At 47.7% G+C, this 22,750-nt stretch overlaps 2 protein-coding genes and 1 long non-coding RNA gene across 3 annotated transcripts in view; 1 reads left to right on the forward strand and 2 right to left on the reverse strand.

The window, feature by feature from the left end:
- Positions 1-1,476: 1,476 nt before the first annotated feature.
- Positions 1,477-2,622, reverse strand: LOC120752080 (nascent polypeptide-associated complex subunit alpha, muscle-specific form-like). Its single transcript, XM_040062771.1, has one exon. The coding sequence runs from the start codon at positions 2,620-2,622 to the stop codon at positions 1,477-1,479; it is 1,146 nt and encodes a 381-aa protein (XP_039918705.1).
- A 4,345-nt stretch (positions 2,623-6,967) lies between these two features.
- On the reverse strand, positions 6,968-10,358 carry FZD8 (frizzled class receptor 8). The gene is given in 2 exon segments (XM_040081709.2): positions 6,968-9,012; positions 9,015-10,358. Coding segments are annotated over 2 exon segments (2,007 nt in total). The 5' UTR covers positions 10,041-10,358; the 3' UTR covers positions 6,968-8,031.
- A 1,751-nt stretch (positions 10,359-12,109) lies between these two features.
- LOC120763891 (uncharacterized) overlaps positions 12,110-22,750 on the forward strand; it is an 83,815-nt gene continuing 73,174 nt past the window's right edge. The window contains exons 1-4 of the long non-coding RNA XR_005704144.2: positions 12,110-13,031; positions 13,120-13,288; positions 13,608-13,684; positions 18,434-18,684. This is a non-coding gene — a long non-coding RNA (uncharacterized LOC120763891). The remainder of the gene's footprint in view (positions 13,032-13,119; positions 13,289-13,607; positions 13,685-18,433; positions 18,685-22,750) is intronic.

Here is a 22,750-nt window from a genome sequence, read left to right on the forward strand (position 1 = left end):
GTTGTTCAGGAAAACATTTATGCACATGCTTACTTTAAGTATCTTATAAAATCTCACTGAAATCAATAGGACTTTGGCATGCACTTAAATAGTCCTTACCACCCTACATGCTTATGATCCACTTCTATTCAAGAAAGCAATCAAGCACAAGTTTCTGAATCAGGATCTAAAGGTATTCTGTGAAAACCATTTCTATTCCAAGCTCTACTAATAAATTAGGTTTTTTGTGATTTTGCTTTTTATTTTTTTTTCATTAAGAATGTATAACGTGAATGTGCTTTGCTTCATTTTAAGCTGCAAAGGCCCATTTTATGTACTGCTTGTTAAATCAGATTCTAATGATTCTTTCCCTCATGCAAATCTTTCCTCTCATTCATGGATTGTATTTAAATTCTGCTCAGCTTGTATTCATGATGCCTTGTCAGTGATTTGCATTGCTCTGATGCGTTTGCCCTGGTTGCACCCCTCACTCACTTTGGCTTGAGAACATAGAAGCCATAAATAACTCTTTAGCTGCTAAAAACAACACACACAATTCTTGTACACTAATGAGCTCGAGGATGGCAGCAGTGAAGCTCCGTGTGGGTCTCCGTGGTTTCCTGATCTGGCTGTTCCTAATGCCCTGCTCTGTGTCCTGGCAAATGAAGATTTTAGAACTTGTTATAGCAAAATATTTCCTCCCTAGAGTTTTGCAAGAAAGTAACTTCAGTTTTAAACCCAGAGTGATAAATGTGCTTTCCACCCCACAGGTCTGGAGAGAGAAAGTGGTGCATCTCCCTGCGGAGTGGCTGCAGCTCCGGATGGCAGCAACGCACAGAACACACGGTGCCCAAAGCTGCGTGGTCTGCACGGGAAGCATTTCCTTTTCCTTTCCTAAAAGTCAGATTTAATTCTGTTCTCTCCCTACATCTGGACAGAAAGCCAAAGCAAGTGATTTGTTTCCTAAGCCAGATGGCTCCATTTTCTGATTTACATTGAAAGAGAGCATTTAGATTTCCACCACTGAGAAATGATGAAGGTATCACGTCTCAAACACATTTTGAATCAAGTCTGTTCATAGCATGAAAACGATTCTTTCTAATTTCAGAAGATGTGAAAACGGGACATTCTGGTTGTAAGTTTATTTTTGGAAAAAAGTCAAGTAGAAAAAAAATAATTTGACACCAAGTCTTCTTTGTGAAGAATGCCACATAAAATGGTAAATGACAGATGTTTGGAAGAAAGGACTTCTAACTAATGCAATTAATGCATACCTGAAAGCATCTAACAAGTCACACATAAGGCAAAACTGATGGGATAAGAACTCCTTTTTAAATGCAACATATTAAAGAAGTCAGATAGTGTTCAAGAGAAAAAGCCCAGCTTTCTCCTTTATAATACATTGGGCATCTACAGGAATGTGGTCACATCTGTCTGACTAGATTTCAATTTTCTTGGAAAGCCGGATTTTAAGGAAGAGCATCTCGGCTCTTTATTCTACCCTGCTTGCTGCAGCCCTGGCCGGAGTGTGCCGGCAGCGGTGCGCGCAGGGGAGCGGGGAGCTGCCATCTCCCCTCCAGGGCCCCGCGGGGAGGAGAAGCCCCGGGAGGGGAGGGGAGGCAGCCCGAGGGGCAGGAGCGCTGGAAGCCGCTGGAATTCCCGGTGTCCCCAGCGGAGGGCACAGCGGGCAGCCCGGGGGCAGGAGCGCTGGAAGCCGCTGGAATTCCCGGTGTCCCCAGCGGAGGGCACAGCGGGCAGCCCGGGGGGCAGGAGCGCTGGAAGCCGCTGGAATTCCCGGTGTCCCCAGCGGAGGGCACAGCGGGCAGCCCGGGGGGCAGGAGCGCTGGAAGCCGCTGGAATTCCCGGTGTCCCCAGCGGAGGGCACAGCGGGCAGCCGGGGGGCAGGAGCGCTGGAAGCCGCTGGAATTCCCGGTGTCCCCAGCGGAGGGCACAGCGGGCAGCCCGGGGGGCAGGAGCGCTGGAAGCCGCTGGAATTCCCGGTGTCCCCAGCGGAGGGCACAGCGGGCAGCCCGGGGGCAGGAGCGCTGGAAGCCGCTGGAATTCCCGGTGTCCCCAGCGGAGGGCACAGCGGGCAGCCCGGGGGGCAGGAGCGCTGGAAGCCGCTGGAATTCCCGGTGTCCCCAGCGGAGGGCACAGCGGGCAGCCCGGGGGGCAGGAGCGCTGGAAGCCGCTGGAATTCCCGGTGTCCCCAGCGGAGGGCACAGCGGGCAGCCGGGGGGCAGGAGCGCTGGAAGCCGCTGGAATTCCCGGTGTCCCCAGCGGAGGGCACAGCGGGCAGCCCGGGGGCAGGAGCGCTGGAAGCCGCTGGAATTCCCGGTGTCCCCAGCGGAGGGCACTGCGGGATGGCGGCGCTGAGGCCCCGCAGCCGCCGCCTTCCTTGCCCGGTGCAGCTCCGGAACTGCTGCGAACCTTCTTTTCCACACCTGCCCGCCGTAGGGAACGGGAGCAAGGGGTAATTCTCCTCCGGTCGTGTACGAGCCGATTTCCCCTCGGCCCTGCGGCATCCACGGGGCTCGGGCAGCCGCCCGGGGCTGGTGCGGAGCGAGCCCGGCAGACCCGGACACAGGGCACGGGGCTGTGGCCCTGGGGCTGCTGCGGGCACGGGAGTGAGAAAGGGCTCATTAAATGCAGCTGTGCTGAGGACACACAGCACAGTCAGGAAATCCAGGTTTTTCTCCTAGACTTACATTAAAGTGTCACTAGCCTGGGTGTTATTACTGAAATTTCTGCCTCACATGAAGAAATATGACTATAAGTTCACAAGTGAATGTAAAGTGTTTTGAGATCAGAGATAAGGGACTAGTAGGAATGAAGAAGTGTTATGTCAGCCTCCAAAAAGCTTGGTTCAGCATTTGACCTTAGGTACTAGTTTCTGAGGTGATTTGACTATCCTTAGTCACCTCAGCTTATTGCTCCACATTTTAATACCAGACACTAGTTATTTCCATACTGCCATAGCATTTATGATGTGTGATCCTTTCTGCTGAACTAGTGAAATTCATATACCTGATTACAGTAATGATGGGCAGTTATAAAAGCTTACCTAAACAGAGCTGTCTGAAGATTTCTAATTGAGTTCTCTTAAAGGCTGCCTAGAACTCATCATGACCACATGTTGGGAGTCTGCCTTGTGTAATGTTCTTTTCTTTGGGCCGACATTTTCAGATTTCTTTATTCTTCTTAGTCTCATCCTATTGTTTTCAGGGTGACGCTTTAATTCTAGGAAGAGTTGTGCTATCTTTTCCATACCATCCAGTTTTAGTATGCAGGACAAAAAGAGAGTGAACATAGCCAGGAAGGGTAATGGAGAGAAATCGCTCATCACTCCTTTCCCTGTTGGGCCAGAAGCTGCAGTGACCATGGTGTGTGGGAGTGGAAGTGTGTGCCTGGAGAAACACAGGCGGCGTGGCTCTGGAATGGGGTGCAGGAGCAGGGCATGCTACAGGCAGGTTGTAACAGGCACTTTGGAGATTGCTGTGATTCCACAAGCTGGTTTGACTGGTCCACACTGGGCTTTTCTCCAGCACGATCTTGACTGCAGGTGAGTTTTCACTCCAGGAGCATCTTTTGTCATTTTGCAACATACATTATCGCTAGTTCTCTCTTCCCTCGCATTAGGGGGGCTGTCTATCCCATGTAAAATGTCATGTTTTTATTGGTTAAAAGGATTACCTTACTGTGCAGGCTAGGTTTGGCTTTTGCACTGCATGTAGTGCTTGTGACATGAGTGTGTTGAGCACAGTCACTGGGATCAAGAAGTTGTCTTGTATTGAATTTTCATATTTCAAAGTAGAACTGGGATTCTCCCAAGATCTTTCTTTCCCAGCTAGTGATTCCTTTTTAAATTTGGGCATTCTGCCTTATCTCCCAATAGTGAATTCCTCTTGTAAAAAACTGTTGCTGCTTTCTTCTGTGAGATGCTTTCAGGTCTCTGGAGATGTGTCCTCCTAAGGGAACCTGCAAAAAGCCCAGGCTCTGAAGCTGGGGTGAAGAACACTGTGGGTAGTGTGTGCACTGAGGCACCCTGCCTCCAGTTTTTCTGCCCCACCTGGGACAGCTTTTAGGACATTTGAAGAAGTGTTTAATGGGTGAGCACCCCAATACACAATTAAATATTGTGTAAGAAAGGAGAAAAGACTCCTTGTGTGCCAGTCTTAGCATTCCTAGCCTTCCCAGAAAGCCTGGCCATGTTTGTATTACTACAATATACAAGAATTTCCTAATTCTTCCCTTTCTCAAAGCCCCTTCCCAACCAAATGGTTGATTATAAAAGCTTCAGGGAAGCTTCTTCTGCACCAGGGAAACCTTGGAGCACACTTCCAGCTAGCTCCCAGGAACTGAGCAGCAGGGCCCAGGGGATGTGTGATGTTTCTGCTGAGGATCTGCAGCACACTTGCATTGCTCTGCCTCCTTTGAAGAGGCACACTAGAAGCTAGGCTAGCTCTCTGTGAGGCTGCAGCATTTTTCAGTTTTTGCAGCAGAACTGCAAGACTTCCTTTCTGAAGCAGGAGCATGCAAACAAGGAAGGGTCCTGGGGGAAAGAAAAAAAAAAAAAAAAAAAAAAAAAAAAAAAAAAAAAAAAAAAAAAAAAAAAAAAAAAAAAAAAAAGAGCTCTCTAAAGGTATCTTGCTTATTAAAGAAGAAGAAAAAAATCCCCCAAACCCTGTTTTCCTGCTAATTTGGTCACTCTCCTGAACAGAGCAGTTTGGCCTTTCTGTGGGAGGCTCTCAGTTGCCTTTATCCAGCCCCCCAATGCTGCCATACAAGTTGTGCCATGGGCCACATCAGTGGCAGTAAAGCTTTCCCTCGGCTCTCCGGAGCCAGCGTGTGTGGGTGCTGTCCCTGCCCATGGATGAGCCTGTGCCAGCAGGGATGCTGATGGCACTCCTGCTCTGCAGGCAAGGGCTTGGGCCACGGGTCTCCTTGGGCTGTTTTCAATAGCTCTCTGGTAAATTTATGGAGAAGGCAGTTTATCATCAGGTCTTGAAAATTAACATCATTTCTATCACCTCAGCAATACTTTCTGGATCTTCATAGCAAATTTAACCTTCAAGTTTGATAAAGGGCATCCTAAAAATGTGAAGTTCATTGTAGCTGTGAATTTTTACTTTTGGTGTACCTAAATGCCTTGCTGTTGGTGTTTCTGATTGTTTTTCCCTATCTACAAATCTTATGCTGATTCACAAAAATCTGCACTTCTTTAGCTCCATTTTCCCAGGTTTGTGTTTCTAGTGATTTTAATTTTGCCTCATTTTTTTTGTTTAACCTTTGCATTATTACTCAGTCACTTCCAAAGTGGGAATCTTGTTTACCTGGCTTGCTCTGACTCATATTTTTAGTTCACCTGTAGCACCTCTTGCCTCCTTTGTAGTAGGTTAAGCCATAGGGCTATTTCTTTCTTTTACAAGAAATGCTTTTATCTCAGTGTTAGCAACCTGCACCAGCAGCCTGCAAGAGACCTATCTAAACAAATTTTCTGAGAAGAGTTGTGGCTGTACCTCTCCTCTGTCTTCCTTGCTAGATCCTGGTGGAGGGGAAGGAACTTAAGATTTTTATCTGCAGAACTGATTGTGCTATGTGGGTCTTCCCCAGCAGGAAGACCTGACAGCAGGAAAAAGTGCCACATTGATTTAAATGTTTCAACAACCTTGGGAAAAAAAAAAGTTTCCAGCAATACAGAAAAATAGTACAGCCTTTTCAACTTACAGCTATGTCAATAATCTGATGCTGGTCAATTGGTGCATAAACAGGTAAACCATGCGTAAATCCCAGTGGAATTCCCTTTGAATTCAAGAAGTTAAAATTATTCTTCCCATCAAGGAGTTAGGAGCATTTTAAATTACTCCTTTTCATGTTCCTGGCAACTTTGTAGAAGTGGGGTCTATTAAATTGGGAGATCTTTGAAAGGGACACCAGTAATCAAGTCAGTGCTCAATGAAACAAGGTTTTTCCCACAAATCATGACTGATATCTGTGTCATTAGTAGAGTAGCTGCCCATCTCTTATCATGATTGGCAGGTTAATAAGGGACCTGGGGCTATCTTTTCACTGCTAGCACACAACCTAACCAATTGCTTTTAAATGATCGCTAATTTGACAGAATATAAGCAGAAGATGTAAAAATATCTGGAGTAATGTCTAATGAAGTTTTTACTCCTGATATTCTGAGTGCTCTCATTTAGAAAACAGATTAGAATGTTACTTATTAAATTTTTTTTTGGACACTCAGTTTTTAAAGAAAATCTTGTAGTCGTTCTTTGGTTCAATTAGGACCAAAAGAGAAGGGAGTTTTGTAATGCAATTGTCCTGTAAAGGAAAATGTTTTAAATTGGGGAGATTATGTGAGCAGACCACCTGTAGGGCATTCATAGCTCTTTTCTATAATGCTCCGAGCCATGCCTTGCTGCCTGCAGTCTGGCTAACAATGCAGGGAAAAGCTGTTTAAAAGGCTGCTCTCCCTTTTCCCTCTGGTGTTCACTAACTGTTACAAGTCTTCCTCTTAAAAAAAAAAAAAAAAAAAAAAAAAAAAAGTCCCATGTCCCTTTAATTGAAGAACTTTAAGGCTCCATGGTGGCCAATTGGTCTGCAACAAGAGGAACCAGGCAGCAGGGAAAGAAACTTCAGACTATACATCACGTTTGGTGAAGAGAAAAGATCAAAGTTTTCCCAAACTCAAAAGAAACCAAGTTCCCTACAGATTAACCCTATTCATTTAGCTCCTCTTAAAGGAATGATGTTCTGAGCCACTGGGCAGACAGGTAAAAAGTTCAACAATTGCCAAAGCATTCTTCTGTTAATTCAACAGCCTTCTGCTCAAATAAATTAGCTTACTCCTGACAGAAGAACAATACCTTTTGTCTTGAAAAAGGACCATATTTGATATACAAAAGTTAAGATGTTAGTTTAATCTGTTAAGAAGAGATTGATCTAACAAATCTCAACTCACTGTTCCACTGTTCCACCATAGTACATGATCTATGAATTTAAAACATTAACCTTTTACACTTCAGTATGCATCCCAGGAAAGGCAGGTGCTTACAGAAGTGTAGACAACAGATATGAGAGGCGGGTGTGCACATTCCTAAAATAACACCCATCTTTAAAGGATACTTAACATGCCATGGGAGATGACTCTTTTGTAAAGGCTCAGTTTAAAGACACTGTCCTCTCTCAAGAAAGGAAAGAAGTATGGTAAGGCACCTCCCAGTTTTGGCAAACACTTTTTCAGAACAACTTGTTGAATGACTTGTTTTCTTGCATCTACGTATCTCACTTCTTTAACAGGTAATGACTGGAGCATGAATGCAGGTCATAGTTTATGAACTACCTAAAGATACAGCAGCTGGAATAACCAGGGCGGGAGTAGCGGAAAAGCTTGAAAAAGTCATTTATCAAAAGGCATTTTATTGACAAAATAGAATACTCATATTTGCTCTTACAGGGGTAGCCTCTAAACTTTTTTACAAAAAAATTTACAGACTGTATAGCTTTGGATATATACATATTTTACACATCTGTACAAGGTAACAAATAATTATATAAATACATCCTTTAATGTAGGAAACCCGTATTTAGCTGGGGTGTATAATTAAGACATGTTTTGATTCAGTCAATATTGTAAGGCATTTGCCTGGTCATCCACATCCCAAAAACCTGCAGTTCCCAGCAGACTCCCACCTCAGGACAGGGGGGAGGAAGACTCTCCCTCCCATGAGTAAAGAGCTGCTGTTAGTCCAGAGTGACTCAGAAGCCGCTGTGCTGCGCCTTGCCCTCTGCAAGACACGGGTGAGCCTCTACCCTCCTCTGCCAGCAAAATAATAAGCTGGCTCCTTGAAGTACATGCTCCCTGCATATGAATGGGGGAGAAAGGAGGAGGGGTTGGAGCCTGGGGCCTCTGCCAGCTGCATTGTTCTATACAAGCTGTGGCTAATAAGGACCATTAGGGGTTCATTAATGGCACCAAACAGTGAGGGGGCATTTTAGGCAGGCCAGTGTCCCTCATTCCCTAACCTTTGGCCTCTTTCCCCCTCCTCACACTTGAGACAGGGGCATCTGCTTGGGATAGGAGACAGAGCTGGCGGTGCCTGATCTCCACGTCAGGCCGGTGCTGACATCGCTGTAGAGTGAGCCACCACCTCCAGCCCCAAGTCCTCCCGCCGTGGTGATTACTGCCTGTCCACCTGCTCCTGCCCCTGCGCTCCCTGCCACAGCAGCACCTTTGCTGGCCCAGCAGCAGCGAGTGCAGAGGGCCCTCCAGGATTCGAGGGTCTTGCCAGACCAGACCCAGACACCAGAGGTGATGCCCACCACCAGGCACATGAAGTACTTGAGCATGAAGACGGCGTAGTCGGGGCGGCGGGCCTGGTCGGGCTGCTGGTCACGCAGGCAGGGGCAGTTGTGCGTGGCCTCCCAGCGGGGCCGATTGTGCTGCTCGTAGAAGAGGCAGGCGACCACGCTGGCAGCTGGCACGGTGTAGAGCACGGTGAAGAGTCCCAGGCGTATCATCAGCTTCTCCAGCTTGTGGGTCTTGGTGGGGCCACCCTGCTGCTTGATGACGCTGCGGATACGGAAGAGCGAGACGAAGCCGGCGAGCAGGAACATGGAGCCGATGGCCAAGTAGATGAGCAGCGGCGCCAGCACGAAGCCCCGCAAGTTCTCCAGGCTCTGGTTGCCCACGTAGCAGATGCCAGCCACCGGGTCCCCGTCCACAGAACTGAGCGCCAGCACGGCGATGGACTTGACGCTGGGGAGCAGCCAGGCGGCCAGGTGGAAATACTGCGCGTAGCCGGCGATGGCCTCGTTGCCCCACTTCATGCCCGCAGCCAAGAACCAGGTGAGGGAGAGGATGACCCACCAGATGGAGCTGGCCATGCCGAAGAAGTAGACGAGCAGGAAGACCACGGTGCACAGCGCCGGGCCGGTGCTCTCGTACCGCACGTGCTCGGCCACCGCCAGCTCCGGCTGCAGCTCGGCCGCGCCGCCCGCCGCGCCGCGCCCCCCCGCGCCGCCGCCCCCGCCGCCGCGCCGCCGCCGGCCCCCGCCGCCCCGGCCCCCGCGCCGCCCGCGCCCGCGCCGCCGCTGCACGCCACCTTCTCGTGCCCCGCCACCAGCCGCACCAGGTAGCCGAGGGACACGAAGAGGTAGCAGGCGGCCAGGAAGATGATGGGGCGCTCGGGGTACTTGAAGCGCTCCATGTCGATGAGGAAGGTGGAGACGGTGGCGAAGGTGGAGAGGAAGCAGAGGACGGACCAGAGCCCGATCCAGAAGGCGGTGAAAGCGCGCTCGTCGGGGCTGAAGTAGGGGTTGTGGCAGGGCAGGGCGCAGTTGGCGATCTGCCCCGTCTTGACGCGGTTGTAGAGCGGGTGCCGCTCGCTGGACACCGACACCATGGGCGCCCGGCACTGGCAGCCCGGCTCGCAGGGCGGCGGCGGCCGCGGCTTGCGCGGGGCCTCGGCCGGCGGGGCGGCGGCGGGGGGCGCCTTGGCGGGGCTGCCGGGCTTGGAGCCGCGGAGCGGGGGCTTGGCGGGCGGCGGCGCGGCCGTGGTGAGGTCCGTGCGGTTGTAGTCCATGCAGAGCGTGTCCGGGCTGCCCTGCTCGGGGAGGCGGTCGCAGCGCATCCTGTCGGGCCAGGCGAAGCCGTACTGGCGCATGAGCGGGGCGCAGCCGGCCTTGGCCCGCTCGCAGACGCTGCGGCAGGGCGGCAGCGGCTTCTTGTAGTCCTCCAGGCAGATGGGGGTGTACATGCTGCAGAGGAAGAAGCGCAGGTCGCTGGAGCACTGGATCTCCACCAGCGGCCAGAACTGGTGCACCTCCAGCCCGGCCTCGTCCTGCGTGTCGTGGTTGAACTGGTTGGGCATGTAGGTGTAGTTGTAGCCGATGCCTTTGCAGAGGGGCACGGTGATCTCCTGGCACGACAGCTCCTTTGCCGAGGAGGAGGAGGACGCGGCGGCGGCGGCCGAGGCGGCGGCGCAGCCGGCGCGCTGCAGCAGGGACAGGGCGGCGAGCAGCGAGGTGATTTCCAACAGGTAACTCCACTCCATGCTCGGCGGCGCGCGGGCGGCGGCCCCGGCTCCTCTCCCGTCCCGCTCAGCAGCCGCGGGGAGCACGGCGCCACAGCACCCCCCCGCCCCGGCTACCCCCGGAGGGGCGGAGGGCGGCCCCCTCCGTGCCGGTCGCAGGTGAGAGGTCTCGCAGCCCCCGCGGGACTCCGTCGTCCGCGGGCACCCGGTGAGGGGGAGCCCCCACTCGGCGCCGGAGGATGGGGGTCGGCTCACGGGAGGCCCCTCAGCCGCCGTCGCATCGCTCCCCGCGGGGTCGGTTTCGCAGGGGGAGGCGCGGCTCCTCTCGCCGCTGCTCCAGCGCCGGCGGGGCACGGGCTGGCGGCGGCAGAGAAGTTTCGCCGTCAGCCCTCGGGCGGCGCGGTGAAGAAGGCTGAGGCGTCCCGGGGACCAGGCGGTGCCGGGCTCCCACCGCCCCGAGCGGGCGGGCAAACGGCGGGGCCGGAGCTGGGGCGGCCGGAGCGGCTCCTTCTGCCGCCCGCCCGAGCGCACGGCTCCGCGGGTGACCGCCAGCCGCCGGCCCTCGCCCTGCGCTGGGTCCCTCTCCGGCTGCCGGGCGCACCCGGCCGCGATCGCGCCACCTGAGCCGCGGGTCGAGCGCGGCAGCGCCTCCGCCAACTTCTCGCTCTCCGGCCCCGGCAGCGGCGCTCCGGCCGCCGCGCTCTCATGAATATTTATAGCGAGCGCCGCCAGGCCCCGCCCCCGCCGCTCCGCCCGCCTATCGGCAGCGCCCGGGCGGGCCGCGGGGGGCGGGACCCGGGGCTCGTTAAGGTGGAGCCGGTCCCGGGCCGCGGCGGTGTTGGTTGGGTCGCAGCCGCTGCGGGGACGTGGCGGTGTTTGTTCGGCCCCTGCCCGTGCGGAGACGCGCGGTTCTGCTCCGCGGTGCGCGGGCTGCAGCAGCCAGGCACCGGCCCGAGCTGGGCAGGGGACCTTTGTCCCCGTACAGGGGCTCCAGGCCGAGTCACAGGCACCGCAGCATCAGTTTAACACCGTGCGGGGCGGTCTCGGAAGGGGTTTCCTATCACCTCTCCGCTGCCCGCGGGATTCGCCGCCCGTGCCCGTGTGCGCGCTGACCCGTCCCCGCCGTCCTGCCCCTTGCGCGTGCTGGTGACGGGGGGGGATCGCGGCGAAGCCGGGGGTCCCGGCAGCACCGCAGCCGACACCTGCCCCCGCCGCCCCGGCTGCCCGCGCCCCGGGCCCAGCGCTGGCCGCTCTGCCCGGGGTCGGGGCCGCGGCTGTGACGGGAGACGCGGGCATCCCCGAGGCGCGGACAGCCGCGGGTCGCGGGGCTCAGCGGGAGCGCTCAGGCGGTGCCGTGCGTGCTCCCCGGCCGGCGCCGGGAGCTCCCGGTGGGCCGGCGGGGAGCAGCTCCGCGCCCCGGCAGGTGGATGCTCGGTTCGCAGCCGGGCAAGGACACAAGCGTAGTTCTCGCCGGCTCTGGGCGCGCACCGCGGCCGCAGCCGGTCCCTGACCCGCGGCCCGGGGGCAGCGCCGGGAGGCCGGACCCGGCACGGACGCGGCTCCCCAGCGCCGGCCCGGCGCCGCGGCGGTGACTCGCCGAGGAGCCGCCGGCAGCGGCCCAGGGCGGCGGGTCCCGCCCGGGCCGGCGGAGGAACCATCCGCGGCCGGATGGCCGCTCGGCCACCGCCGCCGCCCCGCAGGACTGCCCCGCTCTCCACTCCCGGGGGCCGCGAGAGGAGTCCCCGCTTTTCTCCGCCCGCGGCGGGCGGGAGTTCCGGCGGCCCCGCCGTAGCCGGACCACCTTAAGGGGAGCGGCGGCGGCGGGCGCGGGCTGCGAGCGCGGCGGGGCCGGCCCGGGGGGTTGTCGCGCTCCCGGGACGGGTTTGTTTGTTAATTGAGGCGCTGCCGCGCCCGGCGCTCGCGCGGCGCTCCCGCTGCGGCCCTAATCACCGGAACCGCGGGAACGCGGCGGGGCCCGGCGGCGGGAATCGTGTGATTCGCGGGGAGTCACACGGAGAGAAGCGCGGCCGGGGGGCGGGGGGGAGCGAGTCCGCCCCGGGGGGCGGTGCGGGGCGCCCGAGGAGGAAATGGAACGCGTGAGGCCAAACGAGGAACAATCCCCCGGGTTGTTGGCTGAGCCGACGGGCTCCCGTCGCCGGGTCTGTCGCCGCGTGAGCGAACGCGCGGATTACCCCGTTAGGAGGAAATGGGCGATGATGGGGCCATAAACTCGCCCGCTGTGTAATCACAATTGATTTGCAATTGACCGAGCGCCGCTCCCGACCCCGGGTCGCACGGGACTGGGAAGCTCCCGGGGGCCGCGCTCGGACTGCGGCATCGGCCCCGCTGTTACACGCGCCCTGCTGTTCCTGACCGAAACCAGAACTTTCCCAAAAGTAGCAGGTGGTTATTCCAGCGCTAATTTAGTTAATACAGTTGTGAGAAGTGTTACGAGATCGAACAATGCCCGGTGAAGAACACGTCTGGCACAGGACTCAGTGACTGATAGAGGTTTAAAAAGTCCCCAGTCCTGGATGCGATGCCCCATTTTAAGAAGCGATTCTTTTGCTGGTGGCTGCTTGAAGCGCACCTTATTTAAAAATCCCTACAGAATGTAAAACTGAGTGAGTCTAGTCAGGGAAGCCGGGCGAGTCTGTAAATTACCGCTCTGTCAGGATTCCTCTTGCCTCTTACAAAGTACCTTTTTATGCTGAACTTAAACTCTGCGCTGCAGAGACAGCAGATGTGAGGCGATGGCTTCCAAAAGCAACACAGATGCTGTAAAATTTCCATTGCTATATTTCAGCGAGGAAGCTCAGGAGACATGCTGAACGCTGCAGTTTAGAATTACACTATAACTCTCCTAGAAATAAGAGAATACCAAGTTTCTCAACAGTACATTTGGCTCCATTTTTGCTGTCATTCATATGCTCTTGTTTTCTTACAGCGAGAAAAAGAGAGGCAGCACAAAGATACTGTGTGTCTTGAAGCTGTTCAGTAATGACAGAACTGGTAATATGGAACTTTATGGCAATTTATTAATGACTGCGTATCCAAATTCCCCAGTAAGACCATGATAATTTTTAAAATTGTCTTTCAGGTATATAGAACAGCGCAGCTGTGAGGAGGCTGCTTTGCTTTATGTGACTGAAAAGCAGCCTGGTTAGCTCAAGACTGTGGAATCAGAGCCCATTGTGTGTTCCTCATACTTGGAGACTTCCCTGAAGTCCCTAGAAGTCCTGTGATGAAGGAATCAAGTCTTTAAAATGGTTTGTGTGTTTATTCCAGAAAATTCAGCAGCTGCTTTTCCTGAAAAGCTGAACTTTGCTATAGCAATGCAGAATACTTTAGAGCACTTTTTTTTTTTTTTTCTTCTTTATTTTTTCCTGGGATTTCAAAACACATATCTGGTCATCAAAAAACACCGTAATATAAAGCTGGCAAGAATGGTACAGATATTGTAACTTTTTACAAAGTTACAGATTTACAAGATTTAACTTGTGAAATCTAGTCACTTTGTGACTGCTCTTTGTCACTACAGATCTTTGTCGCCACAGGTACTCATGCCTCTTTTATTCAAACATTTAGGTTTGGCGCTGGCCCTTCTAACATAGCTTAATTCTTCTGTGCATCTGAGGCTTTGCATTTGGATCCCACCAAACCAGGTAATGGTAACTACAGGGCATTTTAGTTCAAAATGAGTAATTTTTTATTTATTTTTTTATTTTCTCCTGGAAATAAAAATGCCACATGAAATCTTGAAATCTTGGATTTAACATGCTATATTTGTTTATGTAAAAATAGAGATATTTAGTTGATAAGATTGAAAAAAAATTGCTTTTTAATTCCCACTGAATGTTCTCTAGTAAATTTTAGTGTGGCATTGACTGCATTGGATAGGTCACTGAATGGTGCTTTTATAAAAATGTTTGAAAAGAAGAACTTGGTCCATGGAAATTGTTCAAATAATCTTGTTAGAATGAAGCCTTGACTGAAGGCAGTAATTTCATGGATTAAACCCAGAAGGGCTGGCTAGGCTGATCTCCTTCCTATCACAGGCCACAGAGCTTTGTGCAGAGACTGCCTAAGCAAATGCTGGTTAGCTGCAAGACACAGGGAATTTTGCATGGACAATATGTTGAACACCACCATGAAACTAGAAACTGTGGAACTTTTTGAGGACAGGATAAATAGGAGCTGGAAGAAAGAGTATGTTTACAGGCCATTTAGTAAACACAGTGCGGCAGAGTTGTGTCTTACTATGTGCAGCTTTCCCCTAAAAAATTCCAAATAAAAGTAAAAGAAAATTTAGTGGTTTTTTTTTTTTGCTCATTCTGTCCTTTTCTCTCATATGCCACGTGGTCTAGAACTGAGCAACATGATGGGACATCCAAGTACGGGGCTGATTTGTACTTCAGCAAGCCTGAAAAGCACAAATTATGAACAAAAATCCAGTGCTGTGAAACTTGAAGAGAAATAAGGAGAGGAGAATACAATGTTCGTATCTGTCTTAGAGTCTGATATTTTCCCTTTTACAAAAATAAATAAATAATTAAATAAATAAATGGCATTCATACATCTTCTGAGTCAGCCTGTACTTTATTGTGATTCATGAGAACTTTTTGTAGGCAAGAACAATGTTCTGCTTACATTTTTTCAGGCGTGTCAGATCTGATCGGGGAGATGTTGTTCAGTGAGATACGAGGGAGACTTCAGACAACAAGAAAATAGGCTGAATACAATGTGCTGCAGTAGCTACTCCTGGAGTGAAGAGCAGGTGACAGAGGGGGAGGAGAAACTTCTGGAAGAGTACTTTGCTGTCCCTTTGCCATAAAGGATGATGACAAAGTGATTGATCAGTGCAGTGGTCTGAGGATTGCTTCAACAGTGAACTGTCCTGAACTGCCCAGGTTGTGGCCCTGAACGTGGCTGGAGGATTTTCTGCGTAACATAGGAGCACAGCATGGTTAGATTTCTTCCTGAGGCTGCTTTGAGTGCAAGGACTTCACTAGAGAAGGAGGATGAGCAGCAGGATGAGTGTAAGGAGTCGGTGGGAATAGCAGTTTAGCATGAGAGCAATATAAGATGAGCTCCTGTTGAAGGGCTTTAGCCCTGTTCTCTCACGCTGTGCAGTTGGTGATTGGGCTGTAAAGTATTGGCTCTCTCAGTGTAATTGTATATTGCTTCATTTCTCATTAGTGAAGCAATGCAGGAGGAAGGAATGCAAGAAAATACAGATTATAAAGATTGTGAAGGAAAATAAGAAATAAGTGTTCTTAAGGGCTTTTCTATAATATCACCCACCCACCGCCCCCCCCCCCCCCCCATTATTTAGCAAGCTGCATTTTTAATCCACCTCTGCTACAGACTATAATACCTCGTGGTGTGATGTTTCACACAAGATAAATCATGTGACTTTTGAAGGCAAATTGTGCTGAATTAAATAGTCTGTTGATCCATTGCCACCCTATTTGGAGGGTAACACAAACTTCAAGCAGTTAAATTGCTAATCATAATGTGTGTAAGGTATGTATGGATGTAGTGAGTAGTTTTGGTTTTTTTTGATTACCCAGGTAGCCATGCATTTACTTTTGGGCCACTAAAAGTTTTTGGGCTAGAACATTAGCATGTAAATGCACTCCTGAATCTCAGGAAGGTTATGTAGATTCAGGTTGGCAAGGAGAGGTCTGGTCTCTGGGGGTTAATATGAGAGTATAAACATTTACCACTCTCTTCTCACAGTGAAAGCCTGTCCAGGCCTCTGGCACCAGTGACTCCTGCAGTCATGTTCGTGATTCTGTCTCCATGCTCCATCAAAATGTAATTAGTGCTCATATATGCTTGAATGACACATTCACCAGCATGGGTTGGGAAGTCCATTTGGTCAGTCTTCAGTTTTGGAGGCCTCAGTTTTAACAACGTGGGTATAAACCCCTGCAAAACTTCTGGTAAATATCCGCTGCTGTTGCATTGCCCCCTGCCTTACCCATCTGGGATCTGTCCAGCTGGGATGGCAGCTTCCAAATCACAACTCCCACCTGGCCTTAGGACGGTATGAGATTCAGGAACTGGGACTTTGATGTCATAGCTTCTGGGGGAAGTCAGGGGACTCTGTCCATTAACTTGACCTCCTTGACTTTGTCACTTAATCCATGGTGGGTGGTAGCACATTTAACTCTTACCAACTCTGAGCGTTGATGCTGAGAGGGTGAGAGGAAGAGGCACAGCAGAGGAGGTGGGGAGTGCAGAGGAGGTGGGGAGTGCAGGGCTCTCTCACCTCGGGTACGTCAGGGTTGGGATGGCTCCGTTGCCGCACTCACGCAGCTCTGGACTCCTTGCGAGAAATCGGTCCCAGCCCGCGTGCGGCTCTGTGCCAGCTCGTCCGGCCTGGTGGGAGAAGGTTGATGCAGAGACAAGATTAAGCAGTGTAGTGCACTTTGAGCTAAGAACTTCTACAAAAGCTACACGGAGACATTAGCTTGCTCATACGCCTTCTCACATGCTGTAAATTCAATGAGAAACTAAAGAGGCGATGCGCTGATGAGTAAGAAGTGAACCGAAGGAAAAAATGACACTCTGTGTTGAGAGGCATGGATAAGGCTAAAACCCAGATGTAAGAGAGCAAAAGTTTGTGTAAGTGATTTGAAGAGAAATGTGTAATTAAATCCTTCAACAATATGAAGTTGGTCATAAATTCTGATGCTACTTTTTGCACCTTGGAGGTCAGTGAAATTATAAGCTAAGGGAATAATGTTTTGCATATGTTTGAAGTAGGCATTCTTTAAGTTTCACTGTTTCTAATCCCAACTTTTGATGGATGCCCAGTAGTAATTTTTAAAATATCGAATGATAAAAATCACACTGAAAAATTCTTAATGAAATTACTTATTGCCCAGGAGATTAAATTGAAATAACAGATGCATCTTTCATCACAGATTTTGAATATTTATTCTTTGTATTTCATTTATGCTAAACAATTTCTTTATCTCTAGACTTAGACCCTTACTAATCCTTCACTGAACCAGTTTTGCTGGGACAACAGTGGTTGGTTATTTCAAATATGAGTAAGGACAGCAAGCTTGGGCTTGTACTAATTTTGATGAATAAACTTGCCTTGAGAATGACAAATTGTGTTAACACTTTTCACTTTATAATATTAGACAGTCAAAAGTGTTAACACTTTGTAGGGAATCAGCATTAGGCAGTGTTTGGAACTGCTTATAGCGAGCTCTCATGTGCCTGGTCTCAGCAGAAACTGCTAAAAACCTTTCTCTATTTTTATTTTAGTAAAAGAATGGTGTGATTGAAAAGCAAGGTGTTGAAAGGAATTTCACTGTAATAGCAAAAATGTCCTTCCTTTCGTTTTACTCACTGAGTTCTAAAATAAGGATATTTCTTTGCCAGTTCCTTGGAATTTTCTTGATTCTTAGTTGGCATAATGATGGCAGGAATAGTCCTCTCTGTGCATGGTGAGGGGAAAGAAGGAAATACCCCACTGGTGTGAGATTTTCTGCAGATGTCTTTTGTAGGTTCACAACAGAGGTACAAAAGGTGCGGTTTTGATTGATTTCTTGTCTTTTATTTATTTTCTGTATACATTTATTTTGCTGTAGGGGTGAGGGGGTGCAATTGTATGTCAGGAAACAGCCACAAGGGGAGAGAAATATTAGAAATTTACTTGTAGCATTTTTCCTGGTAGTATTAGTTGCGTGTTTCTCTGTCTTGGTCTGGTCAGGGCCTGGTTTTGTATGAAAAGCTTTCAGTTCTTCCAGGGGATTGTGGGGTTCCAAGAAAAAGGATGATAATAGCCATGTTGGGATAGCTGATACTTTTTATTGTATTAGTCTTATTTGATTTATTCCATCTGGTTTACCTTACTGAAATAGAGAGCCCTGAAAGGGAATAATAAAGGAATATCTTATTTTCTTGCCACTTTGCTAATTTTACTATATATATATTTGTATTACAGATTTCTTGCTTAATAAGTGTAGCCATTGTATGAATCTTATCTTCCTTTTTTGCTTTTGTAAGGTAGGCTAGTTGGTCTTTTATAAGTTAGGGTTCATACATTTATTTATTACATCCATTGAACTCTGTTTTTCTTGAGTTTAACTCCTTGCCTTTTGAACAGTGCTGCTAACAGAAGTGTGATGGAAAACTTGAAACATTTTACTGCGGTTTAACTTTTTTCTGATTTGGGGCTGGATGGGTCCAAGTGATAGGTTTGAATCTGCAGGTTAATGAGCAAAAAAAAAACAAAAAACCAAAACAAACCTTTCTTGACCCATGAAATTTCCTCCATGAATTTCTGAATTAAAAAAAAGAAGGTGGTTTTTTTGTTTGTTTTTTGTTTTTGTTTTTGTTTTTGTTTTTGTTTTTGGTTTTTTTTGGGTTTTTTTGTCTTATTTTTCCAGGAAACACAACGTTCTTTGACAGAATTCAGAGGACTGGAAGACTTTGTCTGAAAACTAAAACTCCTGGATTTGGAAAAATATTGCTGCAGTCCTCCTCCGACGTTGCAACCTGGATTCCTGCTGGCCCTGCTCTGCAAGGCTGAGGCTGCCTTCCACCTTTGACATTTTGCCATGAACTTTCCTCTTTGAAAGGAATGCTGGAAATGGGGAATCCCTCAAAGTGATCTGTCATCAGGATTCTCATTTAAATGGTAAGTGTAGTTGATAGAGATCTGCCACATAAAGCAGGTAAGCCAGCGATACATTGAAATGCTGCACTTGCATTTCTTAATGACATACTATGTTTTCAATCAAAATATTTTTGTTGATAAGTTTGGCTTTTTGGTAAGAAAAGTATACTTGCAGAAGCACATATTTAGACATGCCAAAAAACCCCCAAACAATCCAACCAGAAAGTGTTTAGCTGAAAACCTCATTTCCCATCAAAAATAGATGCAGTGGAAAATTTTCAAGCAGCCCTATATTTAACCTTCTTGGATCAGAATTTGGTTGTTGGACTGAGGGAGGCTTACAAAGTTTTTTGGCTGCTTTTGTTAGGGTGTCTGTTTTTTTACTCATGACATCTGCCTTCTTTTCAAGCTATATTCAACCTTGTTATAACTCCTGCTATTCTATTGCAGCATTTTACTGTGTTCAGAATGCTAAAATGCTAATTCCCCTGGGACTCCACTTGCTTGGGTATGGGGTGCATCAATCTTCCATTTTTTTTTAAAATATATTTTGGCCTAATTTAATAAGAAAATGTGAGTACTGTGTACTGACTGTGCATGAAACAGTATCACTACAATACACTTCATAGTTCTTTGCCCAGGGTAGCCTTGCTCTGCATGTTGTGGATACAAAAGTTTATGGAAGTTTCAGGGATAATTGGATAAGTGAAAGAGAAGGTCTGTTGGGCAAGATAAATAAATAAATTACATCAGTCTCAGGAATTCTTGAGTGGAAGTGCTAGAGAGTTGTTCTGGAAAAATACTGTATTTGATTTCTTTGCTCACTCTCTCTTCACTCTGACTTATGACTGCTTTTGGAAGCAGGGTAATGAGCTAAATTTACCTTTGATCTGAATTGTCATAGCCATCCTTGGATGCAGAGAAGTACACTGACAAATGAGTAAGAGTGGGCTTTGGCCATCTGAACATCAGCAAACTTTATAAATTTTTATTTATTTATTTATTTATTTATTTATTTATTTATTTATTTTTTCACCAAGAAAAGTGCAAACAAATCGCTGAAATATATGAGCATAGGAATAGAGCATTTTGTCTGAATAGATTGTGATTCTGGAGTCTCAAGAATTCTGTTGATATTTTTTTTTCAAGTAGGTTTTGTAGCTTCCATTTCTCCTTTGTTGCTTTTTGTAGAATAAGGAACTACGTCGTAAATACAACTGTGAACCTTTTTGTGTGTTCTTCCAAAGCTGATGGGTACAACATTAGGGTGAGACTTCTGCAAAATTCACTGGACCTTGTATTATGACAAGAAGAGAAAAGAAACCACAAATATTAAAAATCAGGGAGGAAAATTGTTAGTATGATCTGCATTAGCTTTCAGTGTGTGTTGTTCTGTCATTAGTTCTGTGTCAGAATGCACTTTGTAGCCAGAAGCTACCACCAACTGGCAACATGTGGCATCTCTTAAGCAAAAGTTGATTGTTATTCTTTATTGCTTCTTTTGAATGGTATCAGCATTACAGAAATATCTTTCCTGATATTCTTAACTTTCATGGTAGTTTAACTTAGTTCATGACTGCTAATTAGTACTATCCTGTTTAAGTCTTCCCAGACGTTAATGATCAAATCTGTAAAGGATCATACTCTTAGTAAAACAGCAGGTTGTTTTTTGGTTTTTTTTTTCCTTATATTTTTAATAAACTCTTCAGAATTTTTATGATTTCCTGTAAATAGATATATTTAGTTTTACTCCTGTGTGCTTAAATTTACCTGGGTGTTATAGTGACCAAAACAGGTGGGGTCTCTTTTATTTCTTTTCCTGATGTGGCAGACAATTTTTATTCAGATCTCTGTCAGCACAGTTTTATTATAGTACATCATTAGTACTAGAACTTCTCTTTTATTAGTTTAGAAGTATTTAAAATAAATATTTGCGAGAAAATATAACAGCCAGACAACACTTAAAAGAAAGAAATAGTCTGAGAATTGTTGAGAAATAGATTCATCAATCCAAAGTATGGCAGGAATGACAACAGAGAAAGGAAAGCACAGTATTGAAGCATAAGAGTGAGTTTATATGGTACCAGCTGCTCATGTGTGGAATCTAAATACTTTCTGAAGCATAGTGCTCCATAGTCAATTAGCATCTCTTCAAATAATCGTTGTACGAGGAAGAAATTTTACTACATTAGAATTCATGAGTTGGAAAAAGTAGAAAAAAATATTCATGTTTTCCCAGAAAAGCAGTAAAAATATGCAAATTCTATTAAAATTAATTTGGAAATTCTGTGAAGTGAAAGAAGATATTGTAATCCTGTCTCTAAAGCGTGTCAAGAATAACAGAAGAGTGCAGCTTCTCCCACATAATTTGTATGCCCAAATCAGAATTTTTATGATTATGTCAAGAACTGGGAAGCGAACAGAGTTGCCAAATCTGTCCACTCTTGCAACTGGAAGAATTGAGGGGAGTAATTGGGTGCAAAATAAACATGTGTTCACAAGTAATTGGACTGACACTATTAAATTTCTTTCATTTCAGTAATAGGTAGTAATTACTTTAACTTCAAGGAAAAGAGAAGATTACGTCCTGTAAACTTTCTCATGCAAAACGGTCTGTCCTCCTCTCAGTGATGCTGGTTACTTTAAAATGTCTGTTTGCTTGAGAAAAGATTTGTCAGATCGGGTCGTTAAATGGGAGAGGGGATTAGGAAACAAAAAATCGCGTTTGTAGTGGGAATTCACTTTTGGGGGTGTGGGGCAAAGAATGGACAATGAATATCACCATCTTTTAAGCGTTCAGTACTATTAAAACTGTTTTCCTTATGGAGAGTCCTTTATTGGCAGAAAATTTGTGAAATAGACTGTGAAGGCAAATGCTGTGGTAAAATAAAGAATCTAATGTCAAAACCCAGAGTTAAGGCAGATTCTACAGGTTTAGGAAATTATGAGGCTAAGCTAAAAAAGTATTTCTGTGCTTAAAAACCTAATCGCCATTGTATATATCAGTCTCTTCTCTGTTTTGTAGACATGTTTGTGCTATCCAACTGGCATTTTTGAAGCAAACAATATTTTTACAAGAGTCACTAATTTGGTTTGGGCTATAAGAAGTAGTTGTTAGCTTTATGGGTATCCTTAGTTTTATGGGTAGTAAATGAGAATGTAATGATTTTCACTTTTAAATAAGCTGCTTCGTTCTGTACGTAAAATAAAATTGCTTCAAGATGCTTGGTTTTGTAATTAACAAATGTCTAGTTGATCAAAAATATCCTCTCTAGTATGAGGCATGGAGATTAGGCTAGACTGTGTTACAGAATAATGTGATTATAATGATTTCCTTAAGAGAGCACAAAAGCAGCATCTAAGTTTCAACTGACGTTTATTGACATACAGCATCTGTTGGGAACCCCATCAAACTTTCTATTCTTTTCTGTTTACCACCTCCTGCTTTTATTTACAGTCAGCATATCTGTTAATTAGCCTCTGGTAGAGCCAGTTCTTCTAAGAAGATCTCTTGTCTTCCTGGTGATGGCCCCATGAGGTGACCATGTACACACAGTCTGTGAGCGAATTAATCTTTAACTCATTAATTTCAGTGCCTGATCCTGCAGTGTTTAACTGCTGGCTGGGTTTCCTGCTCAGCAATTTGTATTTGGAGAACCGTGATCCTTGACTTCTGCTGACCTCAATGTCATGAGCTCTCAGCTTCTTGTGGGTCACCTGGTTGAAAGTCGTACCTTCCTGTGGGTTTTTGGTTTCCTGCGTTTGGACCAGAATGCAGATGGGACATTGATTACTTCCTCTGTGTCACTGACGTTAATTACCTACTTTTTATTTTATTGGGATAAAATTCCTCCTGCACTTCCTCAGCTATCTCTGTCGCGCCGTATCTGAAATGCAGCATTTTGCAGAAAAGATCTGAAGTACCGTGTCCACACGAGGATCTCTCAAGAGGGTGCTCTGGAGGGTACCACAGTGTTTTACGGAGTCTCAGCTGGACTTGTGATGCTATGAAGCTGTTTGTAGCCACAGTCCGAGCGCTGGAGGTGCTGGTTGTAGTGCGCTTCTCTCACAGCACTGCTTGGTGAAT

Source organism: Hirundo rustica, chromosome 1 (assembly GCF_015227805.2).
Source record: "Hirundo rustica isolate bHirRus1 chromosome 1, bHirRus1.pri.v3, whole genome shotgun sequence".
NCBI classification, from domain to species: domain Eukaryota; kingdom Metazoa; phylum Chordata; class Aves; order Passeriformes; family Hirundinidae; genus Hirundo; species Hirundo rustica.